Source organism: Alligator sinensis, unplaced genomic scaffold (assembly GCF_000455745.1).
Source record: "Alligator sinensis unplaced genomic scaffold, ASM45574v1 scaffold111_1, whole genome shotgun sequence".
Lineage (NCBI taxonomy): Eukaryota > Metazoa > Chordata > Crocodylia > Alligatoridae > Alligator > Alligator sinensis.
The window spans coordinates 2,445,851-2,461,334 of record NW_005841875.1 but is presented as its reverse complement, the minus strand read 5'-3'; the positions used below and the strand labels follow the sequence as shown (position 1 = coordinate 2,461,334).

Sequence of the window (15,484 nt, the reverse complement as noted above, 5' to 3'; positions counted from 1 at the left end):
TCATTCTTTCATTCCTTAGAGTCTCCGGCCAGCAGAGACTCCCAATGCCGGACGAAGGGTGATTGTGCCTGAAAGCCTGCTATGGACTTTTTCCCCACTACTCAGTTGGTCTAATAAAAGATATCACATCTACCCAAAGAAGCTTGCCTGCCTCATTCAAATGATCTGTTCTTAAAGGAACACTTTTAATTTAGAAATACTCATCCTGAATCACTCACCTGGCACCAAAGGGATATCCCGCAGCGTTTCAAAGGATAGTGCACTCTCTCTCAAAGTTCCCACAGTGGTGGTTCAGCTCCAAAAAATGCAAGCAGATGTATAAGCTGTGATGCATAGACCTTGGTGACTAGATTGCTAATGAAGGGTGTGTCAAATCGCTAAATGACTGTTGTTCTTCAAATGCCTCTGAGGCACCCCGCTCCAGATCTGGGTTCCCAAATGATCCTGGATGCATCCAGTAGGCTTCGCAGCCGTAAGACAGGTACAGTCAGGCGTCTTGGCAAGTTGCAGCATAACAACTCAAGCACTTGAAAGAAACCTAACAGAGAATGGTGTTGTCTGTCGCAGATTGTATCTCAGCCTGGTCAAATGCCAATCCAGATGTTTGCATAAGCTTGTCAAGCCATGGTGAACTCTGCCAGTGGAGCATGTAGGGGAAGATCTCAGACAGCCAGTAGACTTTCCTACTCGAGGAAGGTTTTGCAGCATGTTACTGGGTCATTAGGACACTGTGCAAAAGGAAAACATCCTTCAAGCTTTATCAGTAGCGCATGCCTGGAAGCAGCTGGATGTTTGTCTGAGACAGCAGGGAGCAAAGACCAAGTGCCGGTCCTATCCATGTCCCTGCAAGCTTTGTCATTGTCTTTGGTGGACCCCAAATTTAGCCCTAGGTAAGGACTTCCAGCATAGAAAAGCCATTCACCAAATATTCAAGTATTTACCTTTTTAACTTATCTTCAAGTCTCTTTTTCCCTTCAGCGTTTATAAACTAAGAACTGTCCCCTGCTGTCTAGCAGCAGGGTAGGTAGAAAACCCGTATAACAGGAAATCTGCAGTAATCTACAGAAATGGCCCGAGCCATCACCATTATTCTGTTGTAAACTGAGTCATTTTGTTATTCTAATTGCAGAAAATTGTGTTGTTTTTCATAAAGAAGGATTCCTACTAAAGTGAAGCATCTCAAGTCAAGTTCCTCTGCTGCCATTGTGTCTACCATAGTTTCTTATCAGATCATTATTATCAGATCATATTATAAACAAACAGTGCAAAGCTTAAATTGCTACAGGAAACCTTAAGCATTTCCCTGAAAATCATCTTCACCTCACAGCTAACTAAGAAATCCTGGTGGCCTCTGTGTTGTTTTTTCCCCTTTTTTGTAAATCTTTGTTCTTCTGCCTCTTGGAACCTGGCGCTCCGACTGTCTGATGCATCTGTTTTTATTTTTTCCTTTATTCATCACCTGAAATGACCGCTTGCTTTTGTGACTTCCTGGTTGTTGTGCAGATGATGATGTTCTTACAAACAAAGGATTTTTTTTTCCAGGCAAGAGATGAACAAGAAAAGACAGATTTCTAAGCATAAAGATGTTTTTCAGGCACCTGTCCTTTCCACCACACATGGAAAACAGCAGAATTGTCTGCTAATACAGTGGTTTTCAGAGTAGCTCGAGAGGAGAACCCAATCGTCCCATGATTCAGTTGACTGCAGTTGCTGTGTAGCTACCCTGCCTCTGAAGATTGAGGGCCATATCCTATTATGAGTCAGTGAGCTAAACTCCCATTGACTTCAGTGCAGCGGTAGGGACTGGCCCACAGGAAAGAGCCTGCAATAGAAGAAGATGAGAGATTGAGTTCCTTGCAACCCTACTCACCAGTGACATTTCACTGCTGATAGGTGCTGGCAGTAACATCCTCATGGTAGTAGAGGCAGGAAGTGTGGGTGTAACACAGCTACCGGCACACCCACACTTATGTATACGGCATCATCCCTATTGCAGTGATGTCCATAAAGGTACGCCTTTGCTCGGTGGGCCTTCACTTCTAGTTGTCACCAACAATGCAAGTCCAATGAGAATGCAAAGTCAGGCAACAAACACAAGCCCAGATCTCCCACTCCATAACTGCCCTCCTGACTGTTCATATTGACCAGAAACAGAAACAAATGTTGTTATCAATTTCAGCCTTTGGCTTCAAATTTACAGTTCTGTTTAATTAGCCTTAAAAGGGTCAATTTTCACAGTCTTAACAATTAAAGCATTGACTTTATGTTGCCAAAGCTTGTCTGAGCCCCCACTGCAGAAGGCATCTTTGCAAGACTTGTCTCCTTGAACATTTAAACTGTCAGACCTAATTATCCGCATTGGTTCAGCTGAATGGATTTTTTTCCCCCTCAGCCAGCAGCGATAGTTCGTTACTGTGCATGAAACATAAACTGCATTCAAAGTTAGAAGCAGCAGTTTTCTGATTCACAGATCTTATCATTGCCATGAATTTGCCTCTTAAGTGAAAGTCTAAAATGTCTCCTTTGTGAAATGCAGCCTTGTTCAAAGCCTCTCCAAAGGCAGAGCTCTGCGTACTTCACCCCAGCAGGCAAAATGTCATAAGGACTCTAGGGCTGGGGGCCATTTGCTGCTGTATTGTAAATGTCATTTCCCTATCTCTTGCCTTTCAGAGAAGCCAGAGCTGGATGAGATCACCTTGGAGAGAGTGCTGGAGGAGCTGGAGACAATGTGCTACGAGAACATGAACATTGCCATTGAGACAGAGGAGGGCCTGGGCATCGAGTACGATGAGGATGTTGTATGTGACGTATGCCGATCCCCAGAGGGCGAGGATGGCAACGAGATGGTTTTCTGTGACAAGTGCAACGTCTGTGTGCACCAGGTGAATGGCGTCTCCCCTCACACCAGGGAGCACTGCTCTCAGCACATTTTGCAGCCTGGAGCATGCACCTGTCCGGGCTAGACGGAAGAAGGAGCTGCTTGATAGCCAGCATCCAAAACAGCAGGGTGTGGTGCTGGGTTGGGATCCTTTGGCCTTTCCTGCTGTGACCCACACCCTCCCCCACTCCTCTGCTACCCACATGATATTTCAGGGGTTTGTCCAGTTTTGAGAACCTCGCTTAAATGATTGTGCTCAGGGTGATGACCTCCTGAGGTCCCTTCCAACCCTAACTTTCTATGATTAAACCTTAGGTCCTTATTCCAGGGTAGCCCACAACTACTGCCCCTGCTACTCCCCTCAGTGTAGGGATCCTAAACTGCAGGCCACTATGCAAGAGTGGTAGGACCTAGCACTTCCTCTTCCTCATCCTCCCTACCCATTTTTGGGGCTGTGCACACATAAAGGAGCAGAAAGGGGACAAGGACCTAACTAGGAACTGGAATTCCCCCGTGGCCTTCCAGGCTGCCAAAGAGAGAGGAAAGGCTGGCTGCATCCATCCCTATCCCCCAGCCCATGCATGCACATAGGCATACATTCACTCTCTTACACCCTGTTCCCAGGGGGCCAAAGAATGCCTGGCTCTGTTTTGATTTTATCTTCATTCAGCCAGTCTCCCATTGAGTCCTAGTGAGGGCTTTGCCTTGATCGCCTCTGGGCAAATGCATGCGGGGACTTCAGTTTGGTCATGGCGCATCAAATGTCGACTCTCTCAGCTCAGAGTGGGATGGCTGTGCCTCGTGGCTGCATATGGGACATTCACAGAGTGACACAGTGGGTCTTTGACTCTGATCGTGGAAGGGGTCTGTCCTCTTGCCCATCCTTCCCCAGGTTGTTTCTTTACCACTCCCATTCCTCTCCCATGGTCAGTGACATATTTCAGAGCTCGTTGTCTCCTTGCTCTATCCTCTCCCTCCTATTCTGTTATCTGGTTTTCCACCTCACCCCTTCCACTTACTGTGCTGCTTTTTTCTCTCCCTCTTCATTTTCACATCTCTCCTCATTAAACTGCTGCCACGAGATCTTTAATGACTGTGAGTGACCAGAATGCAGATGTGGCTACAGAAGGTCTTTTTTATGCACTGTGTGTAGTATACCTAATAGTGGACAGAGCAATAGTCTATATACTATAAGCCATAGTCCTGCCATGGCAAGAGGGATAGACTAATAGGTACCCTCCTCCCATCTGATTGTGTAGCATTATTCTGTGTGCAAGGAGCCAGGAGCTTAAGAGACATTGTGTCACCTGACAGGGTTTATATCCCCACCTTACTCTTCTATGAATGTGGGATTTTATTTTATTTTACTGCCTGAAGAGAAATGTTTTATTTTTAGAATTGAGCATTAACACTGAGCTCTTGCTTCAGGGAAGGAAGGAATTGGATGGGATACTGTGTGCTCGGGTGTGCTTGCACTCTTCATGCACGTGATTTGAAGCAGAGAAGGGTATGTGTGTGGGAGTGGGTCTGAGGAGGGGGAAATTTCCTATTAAAATAGGCCAATTTGCGTGTCCCTTGAGCTCTTCAGTCTCAGAGACCTCCTCACACAGGCGCTCTTGAAAATTTTTCTACTCGTTCTGTGGAAAGGAAGGAAAACGACTGGTCTGTGCATGTCAGGTCGGTAATCAGCTCAGTGTTCTGTTAATCTGGGTTCGGGTCTGGTGCAAAGAGAAAGTATCTGATTTCCTTTCCTTTCTGCATTTGGAGGTTCCTCTCACTAAGGGTGGAGGCCTGATCCTTCCTGGCAGCTTTAACATCATAGTGGAGGAGTGCTAAAGATGTTTGTTGCTGATGTAGGTGGGTGTTTGGGATGGTTTTCATCAGTGAATTATATTCCGTAAAGCATTAGGATAGTTCAGCATTTTTGTTACAGATCTGTGTAGTAACTTCAGGCCTGGACATGACACACACTCCCTGTGCAACACAGTCTGGAGATAGCACGTATTCCTTGTGCAACACAGTCTGGAGATAGCACGTATTCCTTGTGCAACACAGTCTGGAGACAGCACACATTCTCCATGCAACACAGTCTGGAGGTGGCATGCATTCCCTGTGTGGTGCAGTCTGGAGACAGCACACATCCCCCCTGCAAAACAGGCCTAGAAGTGTCAAACATTCCCCGTGCAACACAGGCCTGGAGACCGCATCCATTCCCCATGCAGCGCAGTCTGGAGACAGCACGCATTCCCTATGCGATACAGGCCCGGATGCAGCACGCATTCTCTGTGCAGCACAGGCCTGGAGACAGTGTATATTGCCTGCACAAAACAGACACAGAAGGAAAGGAGGTCAGCTTATGAACCATAGGGGGAAAAGGGCTGGAAGGTCCCCCAGAAAGGAATTTTGTCCAGCCCTGACTTAAACCAGGATCATCCTTGTATAAACCATGTTTGTCTGGTCATCAGTTTAGATAGTCCCATAACAGAGATTCCATGACATTCCCAGGTATCTTGTTCCAGGCTTAACCGCCCTCATTATTAGAAAGCTCCTAATAGCTAGCTTCAGCGTAAAAGAGGTGACCAGCCTGAGGGAGCAGTCTGCTCTTCAGTGTATGTGGCTCTACCACCTGAAAGCAGAACGTGGCTTCCCAGCACCATATATTCACACAAATGACCCCACCAGCTTTGCTGGGTTTCTGGTTGTAGCTGTGTTGGTCTAAGGACATGGGCAGGCAAGGTTCTTTGAGTGGATGTGATATCTTTTATTAGACCAACTGAGCAGTTGGAAAAAAGTTCTTAGCAAGCAATCACCCTTCTTCAGGCATTGGGAGTCTCTGCTGGTCTGAGGTGCTACGGGCTCATTCTCTCATTCCTTGGAGTCTCAGACCAGCAGAGACTCCCTATGCCTGAAGAAGAGCGATTGCTCCTGAAAGCTTGCTAAGAACTTTTTTCCAACTACTCAGTCGGTCTAAGAAAAGATTTCACATCTACTCAAAGAACCGTGCCTGCCCACCAGCTTCGTTGTTTTGCCTCCAGCGAGAAGCTCATCCAACTCACTTCTGTTCAGCATGGATATGTGCGGCAGCTGACAGCCTACTTAAAACCTATTGAAATAAACAGCTTTTCCATTGATTTCAGTGGGATTTGGATCAGGCCCCAGATCATGGGCCACATCTTCTACCAAACCTCTGAGCGATCAGTGATCTCATGTCTTGAGATCTACCCTGACTTACGCCCCAGGCAGGGGAGTCACACCCTGCCCTGCCTTCTGCCATTGGCATTTTGACTATTCCTCAGGAAATTCCTTGTCCCTGGGCAACCCCCCACAATATACTGGTCGTCTCTCTCAGTTCCCACCCAGTGTTCACAAGCAGCAAGTTTCCTACTCCTCTGGGACGTCTATGCTTTCCCAATAGTGCAGGAGTTGTTACATCCAGTTGGCTGTGTTTCCTCTAGACTCAGCAGTGTCTGGTTCCTGCTACATGGCACATCACATTAGGCAGGCAGGCTGGGCCTATAGCCTCTCTTGCTGCCTTCCCAATATTAGTACAGCTTACCGACCCAGTGCTGGTCCTCCCTACAAAGTGGGTCACAATCATTTTGCGTATGCATTTGGATTGCATGAATCCTCTCAGGATGAGAGACAGAAGCTTTGATAAGATGGGAGGATGGAGAGAGCTGATCTCGGCACAAACGCCACCATGCCCTTCCATGTGTTTCCCAGTCAGGCAGATCTCGGACACAGATCGACAGAAATGCTGACATCCACTCTGCACAAAAATATATCTTCACTTAGAGAACTTACTCACCAGTTAGCTTTTCTTCATACCTCCAAACAAGAGATGGCTCATAACTCAGAAATGTATATTTTTTATATGAAATGCCTGGCTGCGATGCTGGCCAGAGAAATGGGAATGTCACAAGGCTGGAAGTTAGAGGCAGGGGACTGGGAATTCCTGGCTCCTTCTCTGCCTCTTTCTGTACCTCTGGTCCATTAAATACAAGCGTTTTAAACAGTAGCTTCTAAGATGAATGAGCAAGGAATGGAGGTGGGATATTGGATTTTCTTAAAAAGCTCTAATGTAATTGCAGTGATTCACGTACTAACCTACCAGCGAACTACAACATCTCTCACCTCACTAGAAGGGGAAGTATCTGGGGAACATTGCAAATTCTGATGCTGCTCAGATTAGAGCATGGCTGTGTCTTTCAGTTAAACTTACTGCGGGGAGGAGGCACAGGCAAGGAGTGTGCAAGAGATATTACGGATTCAGAGTTACAAGGCAGGAAGAAATGATTGTTAATTGAAGAATCACACACAGTTGCTGATGGTTCCTCCTTTTCAACTGGATGTTGAGAACGATCAGTTAGTCAGTGCTTTACCTATTTCATATGTCATGTTGATTTTGTATCTTTCTAGGGGGTTTTTTCAGCAAAATGTGGTGTTGAGTCAAATCCTTAACAGACATATATTAACATCAACTGTAATACCTTTATCAACCAGTCTTAGAATCCCATTATGAAAATATTGATAGTCAAACAAGTCCTGTTTTCCATAAACCCATGTTGAGTAGGTCATGTTACCCTCCTCTCATTTTTTATTCAAGTTCCTTATCAGCCATCCCATTATTTTGCCCAGGATGATTATCAGGTGAGAAGCCTGTAATTAATTAAGTCGTCTCATTTACCCTTTTTAAATATGGGCCCAACATTTTTTTTCTAGTGCTCTTGGGTGTCTCCAGCGTTCCAGAACTTAACTGGAAACCAACACGAATGGTCCAAAGGGCTCCTTATCCAGCTCTTTTAAAATTCTTGAATGCAAATATTTTTTACCTCCTCGCTTACAAACATCTACCTTTCATAGTGACTAGTAGCTTCAGTTACTGGTGGTGTAGAAAGTATATGGTCATCATCATCATCCGATGTGACTGTCATCTGGCTTTTTTCCAAGTACAGAAAAGAAATGTTTGTTGGACACATGTGACTTTTGTGGTTAGGGGAATGGGAATGTCAGGAGGCAGGAAGGCTACTGTTGGCAATTCTGCTGTATTCAGAAATGAACCAATGCCATTGTTAGAATTTCTTTTGTTCCTAACGTACTTAAAATACTCCTTACTATACTGCTGCTAAGACAGGTTTCATCTTGTACTGTTCTGATTCCTCTATAAGTTTTCTGCAGTTCCCAGCTTCTGGTTTTTATATATATATACATATACACAAATGGGACCCAAGCTTCTGTGAATGAAAGTTGCTGTTGTTCTGGTAGCTGCATGGGAGTCTGTGGTCTTGGTCTGGTGCCTGATGGAAAGAGGTCCACATCTGAGAACCTGCCGTCACAGCTGCCCCTTCCACTGGTGACGTAAGACAAGGCCTGTGACAGACTGAGGCACATTAGCAGGGCTGCCTGGCATGTCGAGGGCATATTTGTGTGTCAGGTGTGAATCCATATAAAACACGAAGGAAGGAGTGAAGGAAAGGGGAATTTACCTTTAAACTAGTTGTGCCCCGTTGAGGCACTTCTTTATGTCTGCTTTTAATTGTTGTTTTGACAGCTGGATGCCAAGGCAAGGAGGCACCTACTGGGGACTGGTAAATGAGAGAGGCCAGCAGTGTACAAGTGCTGCAGTTCTGTTGAAATATAGGCTGTAACTAATGCCACCTTCCTTGTGTTTGCACAGGCGTGCTATGGGATCCTCAAAGTTCCCATTGGGAACTGGCTTTGTCGAACCTGTGCCCTTGGAGTTCAGCCAAAGTGTTTACTTTGCCCGAAGAGAGGGGGAGCTTTGAAACCCACCCGGAGCGGGACAAAGTGGGTCCACGTTAGCTGTGCCTTATGGATACCTGAAGTAAGTAGTTATCCAGGATGTTCTTAGCTTGGGTGTAGGTTGCAGTTGGACTTTATGTGCCTTGTGTAGTTACAACCATATGCTACTGTCACTTGTTTCAGTCATTCAGTGGTAAAGTACAGGTCTTGGGCTGACATTTTCAGACACCTAAAAGAGTTATGCATCCAAAGCCCACTGAAAGTACCTAACCAGCCTATTGCTAAATCTAGCTACCTGTCAGTGAAGCTTCTTTGAAAATTCTCACTTTAGAGATTTCCAGGACAGATCTCAGATCTTTCACTAATGGTCTGAGTAGCAAGTCCAAGCTCTGCTCATAAAGCCGAGCTGATGCAAGAGGAAAGGTGCCAAGGCAGGGGATACTGAGCCAACAGCAGCAGAAAGGGAACTACAGGCATCTACTCTTCTGCCGTCTGTACCTACCCTTTTCGTATTTGCTTGTATTCCATGAAGAATTTCAGCCTTGTTTATATTATGATGGCAGCATTAATCTCTCAGCCTTACAGAGCAGGCGTTTGCCAGGAGGAAGGTACAGATATTTTTTATTAACAGTGACCTGACAGTGTATTAATCACAGCCCCACCTGGACAGCGAGGTATGCATTGCATGCACGCAGGGCACTCTGTGTTTCTCTTGCAGGCAGCACATGTGTTTCTTTAAGCAGAAATGATTTGCAGAGTGTATTTTGGAGCAATTTTCCAGGTGTTACTTCATCCCCCTTCGTCAGGGAGTGCAAATAGAACAGAAATGCCAACATTTATTAGAGAAATAAAAAGAACGTGAAATAAAACTCAAATGGAGGGGAATGGATAAAAAATAATACATAAATATATTTAAAATAATACAGAAGTAGGTATGTGTAATTCTTTAGCCACAACAACAGTGGCAGAGCCGTAAGTCTTGTTGCACAGCCTCACAGGGGCTAAGGGGGCATAAGGAGCTCTCCTCTTCAATAGGTTGTCATAGCCAAGCCCGTTCATGGAAAAGACCAGCCATTTTTGGGCCGGGTGGGAGATGGACAATCAAGGGCTGGAATTCAGTGGGTCTTCAGGTTCACTCCCTGCCTGCCAGCTCAAGCCTAGCTTAAGCCTGGCAGTCAGTACAGAACATAGTTAGCTATCCCTGCAAGATGCTTCCCCTGGAATAAACTAGATCATGACCCTCAGAATCACGCTCGTGTACCTGCCTTGCTTCCAGGGGGTTGGCTGGATAGGTAGCTGCCAGTCCAGCCCTTTGCACCCAGCCAGAAAGAATAGATGTGCCCAGCCACAAGCTGGGCGAGGGAGGCTATTGTTACACTCCCATTGGTGGTAGATAGCAATGTCTGGCCCAGCAAAGGTGGTGTTTGTCCATACCCTCCATGCCAGGAATTGCTCCATCCATTTCACCTACCTCAGTAGCAGAGGATTTTCCAAATACAGGTGATCTTAGGGGTGACTTTTCAAAAATGCTTCTCCTATTCTGACTATCTTATGAGTTGATCTTTGCATTAGCTTAACAAAGACGCATGATGGCAGCCAATACTAACACAAGCCGTTTGTTGTGGCCAGGTGAGCATCGGATGCCCTGAGAAAATGGAACCCATTACAAAGATCTCGCATATCCCAGCCAGCAGATGGGCTCTGTCCTGCAGTCTCTGTAAGGAATGCACGGGGACATGTATCCAGGTATGAATCTCAGCTTAGAAACCTCAATGGACACATTTTGTCTCTCACATGCTCTGGAGGGCAAGGTTTGACCCGAGTGTGGGAACAAGTGGCTGAGTGACAGGTGACAGAGGTGATGGCAAGGTGCCCAGGAGCCGATCAGGCACCACCATGTGGTGTTGTTTGTAAGTTTTTAATAAATTAACTGCTGTGAATCTAGATTAACTTTCTTTGCGTAACATGAGGATGTTGCCGTAGTGATACTGTAATTACAGGGACTGAAAATGACACTGGTCTGAAATCAGAAACCTGCTACAGCGTGCCTAGGACTATCTGCCAAAAACAAGGGATCTGTGAGCTTTTATGCCTCAGGATTTCACATACCCGTAGCGCTAGACACGGAGCCGTTCTTCGTTGGAAAGCCACGATTTGAAATCTGCACTTGATTTTAAACGTATCAGCCCACAAATTGGCATACTTAACATTTACCACACCCCGACTTTTTACCTGCTCTTTTTATCTCACCTCAGCAAATCACAGCAGGTATCGTATTTACTATCCTTCCTGCAGCCATGTTACTAAGTTTTCCTTGTGGAAAGACTCAGGTATCACAAAAAAACTGCGCTCTGACATGGCACCGACAGTGACGCGATCCTGCGGCACCTCTCCTCCACTTGTGCAAAGAGCCCTGACTGCAGGGGAAATGTGGTTTTTCCACGTATGGCCATGGGACAGAAGTTTTGGAGTTACGTGTCCACACCACTGCATCCCTCAGAGCCCAGTTACAGGTAGCTCCTTCCACTTCACCTCACTTTGATTTTTGGGAGGGTGCCACAAGGGCAGGCCAGAGGGAGAGCAAGGGAAAAGCTGGTGGATCTCCTGCTATGTGCTACCAACTTCAGAGCTGCTGTGACAACCATGGAATAACTCTTCACCTTCCTGAATTGAGGGGAAGTTCCTACCCTTGTTCCAAGTCCAGGAACTCAAGTCTAATGCAGAGGTAGAACTTGGCCCGTCTACGTGACATAGCAATGCTATATGTAGATGCTATGTAGCTGACAGGGAGTAACTGGCTGATTGACGAACGGTGATACAGCCTGAATTGGCAGAGAAAGCTGCAAGCCTCCGCGGTGTTTATGAACTGCCCTGATTTTAATACTTTAAAGGGAGCTGTTGAAAAGCAATCCTTTTAGCTCCAAAGGAGATCTCACAATGTTTCTTTAAATCTCCAGCCTTGACTCACTTCATTCTGATGGCTCTGGGTGGATCTGCTTATTCACCCTGCCAGATGGAGATATTGTGTCATAATGGCAATTGCTTTCAAAGAACGGAAGGGCAGGGAAACGAGTCAAATAGACTTGGCAGCATCAAAAAGACTTCAGATTCTCTAAGTCTTCATCCTCTTAGCACAGGCATCGCACGTGTGCTGTGAGAACCTTTGGATTGAATGGATTTGCATTAAAGGTCACCTGAAATGGAACCCAGTGTTTTATTGTCTCGTGCTGACAATTTACCCTGTATAAGCCTTCATAAGATTGCCACTGAAATGGTTGACCGTGCCACCCTAACTGTCTCAGGACAGTTCTGCTGAAAGGGAGAGGAATAAGCAGCCAGTGACTTTATTTAAGGCTTTATGGGTAACTAAGCAGCAGGCTCACCTGCAGAGGTAAATAAGCAAAGGGTCTTCCACTCTTATCAGAGGTACAGAGCTCTGTGTTTGCGAAAGTGTATATTCCTGCCACATGTTTTTGATCTGTGTCTATTGATGCAGGTGTAATGTAACCATCTCTGTCAGCAATCCAGGTTTACAACAGCTTTAGAGAGAGAAAATCTTTTTGCTAAAGCACTTAGCACTAACTCCTGACAATGGCAAGTAAATGTTTATGGTGCGGACAGGTCTATTACAGCTGGGTCATTAAAAAGAGCGCATCTCAGCAGCTTCCAGCGCTAGCTTTTCCAAGTGCCCAGTCTGACTCGGTTTCATTGAACCAGTAGACCGAGACTGTGAAAGGTGAATCATCCCTTAAGGAGAAGAGGGCTTGTGCTTCAGAGAAGAAAGGTGGGGGACATTCCTATTTTCTACTGACACACAGAACCAAAACTTCATTTTAAGAGATGAAGACACATCCCTTAACATGTACACAGTTACTGTGTGTACAAGTGGCGTGAATGTACATGCCGATTGCAACACAGCACCCAACTAGCTGCATACAACTCCGTGCACCAAATTTGAACTTGTAGCTGGACCTACCTCCTGGGGCACCAAGGGAATTTACTCCAGGTGGCCTGCCAGGTATGACCGCCAACAGAATGGAAACAAGCAAGCAGAGCAGGGAGATAAGCAGGAGCGCTGACCTGGCTTCATGTGCATCATCATTTCCTCCTTGTTTTTCTTTCAGAAAGACTAGGGGTCAGCCCCTCAGCTAGTGTAAATCACTACTGTTCAGTTAAATGCAATGCTGACAAGATGGCTATGTATAAGAGCTGTTTTCCAGGCTTCTACTCTGGGGAAATCATGACTTCATAGTGGTTGTTGTGGTCAGACGTGAGACGGTGCCAGAAGGAGCCTGGCCTCTTGGAATTGTCTTGTTTACATTGCTGAACCAGCAAAGACAGTCCAAGGAAGCGTACTGATGATGTGCCCCCGAGGCGCTGAGAATACAGCGTACCAGCACCTAAGAGATGGAGCCGTGCAGCCAGGCTGGTAAAAGCAGAAGCCGATGAAGCATCAGACTGTTGCTGGCAGAGAGTGTCATTGCCCTTCTGTGAGAGGGCAGAGTGCCAGTTCTCCATCAGCTGGCAGACCTTGGCCCTTCTGAAGACATGATCTCTTGATATTATTGTCTTTTAACCCTCCTTTTTTAGGGAAATGACTCAGGTCCTGGGAAGGTGTCGTCTGCCATTTCAATAGCTCTGTAATGTTTTCAATTTGGTTTTAGGCCTGAGAACAGTATGGAGACCTTGCTGGGATCTTCTTGCTAATGACTAAAAGCCAGGAGTCACACCTCGGACTGCCTGAGTAGATAAGAGGCCAGCATTTTTTGCAGATTCTGCGTAAAGTCAAAGCCAGAGTGCTAGGAGGGAATGAAGACCATTTGGTCACTGGAGATCAACATTCATTGCCTGGAGAATTACAGCTCATTGGGGAAGCTTTTCCCAAAATTTGAAGCTGAGAAGTCCTTTAATTCCAGGCCTGCTTAGATTGGAACTGTTCAGTGCTGAAAACTTGCAGAGTTTGGGGGAACAAGTGTCACGTGTGCTCTCCAGGATGCCAACCATCCTACTTCTCCCTGTCAACCAGTAAGGAACCAACAACCCAGCCCGGAGCTAGGACATTTCTGATACAGGAGAGCCCCTCATCCAAAGGAGGTGACATCCAGATCATTTTTGGCAACTAGGAATACCATGGCCCATTTCATAAGATCACAGAGGTATCTGCCCTAGGGTCCTGGCAAGATTTCAGCTTTGGTAATGACATTCGTTCTCTCTAAATTTTCCCTCCTGTTCTGCTGGATTTTGCATTGACTTCACCTCCTGCTCCAAATCTGCTGTGTAGCATTGCCGTGAGCTGTTAAACAGCTGTTGCATTCCACGGCCACTGGTGAGTGATATAATCCCTGTATCTTCACTCCACAATGAACCAACTAATGAGCAGGCCAAATTTACCTCTGGTGCAACTCCACTGGCTTCCTTGGCCTTACATCCAAGTACAGATGAACACGTACAGCCACCCATGCAAGTATTGTCAGAGCCAAGGAGCTGCCCCAGTCTCTTGTGTCCCAACCCGTTCTGCTTGTCAGACTCCTGTCTCCCCTGAAGAGCAGGCTCGTTCCATTGGCATTCTGTGCTCATGAGAGATTTGATGGATCAATATGTTTTTATTGTCAGTTTATGCAAGGTCCTTTGGTAGCTGCTGCTGAACAGGTACCTTTCATTGTTGCCCTGTCAGCTGAGCTTGCTAATTATTTTCTATTTGCATTTTGGGCACGGTCTCTGACAACTGCTACTTGCCATCTGTCGGAGGAGAAATCCAGGATGAGTGTCATTCTGTTTGTTTTATTTCTAAGGTAGTGCAGATTATCTTTCCTGTGTAAAGGGCGAGCTGTAGTCTGTTGTTCTGGCAAAAGCCACAGACACTTTAATAATGATATTAATACTGTTAGTGACGTAAATAGGCAGGAGGAAGGCAACGCTGATGCATGTGTTTTATTAACTTAAATAGTTCACTGGAGCCAGTAAGTTCTTGTTGTCCACTTTTGCTGCAGTACAGTAGCTATTTATGCACATAGCAGCATAAAGGATCTTCCCAATGATTTAGTTTAAAGTACCCCCAGATGTTATGCCAATATAGAGACAATTGACTATATCAGTAGCTAGATAGCTCTATGCAGTAAAATTACCATGTTGGCAACCAGACAAGAAAACTCAATCAAGGAAACGTACAGTTGGCAAAGACCTCCTGTCTTAAAGTGCCATTAGAGTCAGGAAAGTGACTCCAGCGAATGACACTGCATTTCCTCATTGTATTTATTTTCTAAGAGACTTTCATATCACATGTGTGCAGTTTAAAAGCCAAAAGGTGATGTGCTGGCTCTACCGAATAAATCAGGAGGCTGGAAATCAAGTTGTGCTCTCTCTGCCCTCTCCATTGTTACCAGAAATAACGAGGCTGCTTTCTGCACTCAGCTGGCACTTCTGTGACACCAGCTTCCTCTGCAGTAGCAACAGTGGTAACCATTAAAACATCGCCTCTGACCAACTGCTTCTACATGGTGGGACCTGAGATACTGGTGTTAGTTCTCACCATAAGTACGAGGAAATATGATGATGTCCCTATTACCAGAATTGGCGTGTCTGGATACATAGTGACACAATCAGAAACAAGGTACAAATGAACTTACTTAATTGTAGTAAGGAATGGAGGGACTGGGTGGCAGAAGGAGCTAATGCATCATTTGCCTTTCACTTCTGGAGACGTGGTTTCAAATGTGGTGTGGAACGCGATCAGGTGAGCCCGAGGATCACAGTCTAATCACTGATGGATATTTGTGGTCATCCCAGAATTGGCAAACTCGGAGATCCGCTCTGACACGCTACCACAGTTCTGGCACAATTGGC

The 15,484-nt window shown here is 45.8% G+C and overlaps 1 protein-coding gene across 5 annotated transcripts in view; it reads left to right on the top strand.

The window, feature by feature from the left end:
• The window catches only part of JADE2 (jade family PHD finger 2), a 144,580-nt gene that overhangs the window by 102,434 nt on the left and 26,662 nt on the right, over positions 1 to 15,484 (top strand). For all 5 annotated transcript variants that reach the window (XM_025196055.1, XM_025196053.1, XM_025196052.1 and 2 more), the window contains exons 6-8: positions 2,671 to 2,882; positions 8,556 to 8,723; positions 10,271 to 10,387. In XM_025196055.1, coding sequence (XP_025051840.1) covers positions 2,671 to 2,882; positions 8,556 to 8,723; positions 10,271 to 10,387 — 497 coding nt within the window. The remainder of the gene's footprint in view (positions 1 to 2,670; positions 2,883 to 8,555; positions 8,724 to 10,270; positions 10,388 to 15,484) is intronic.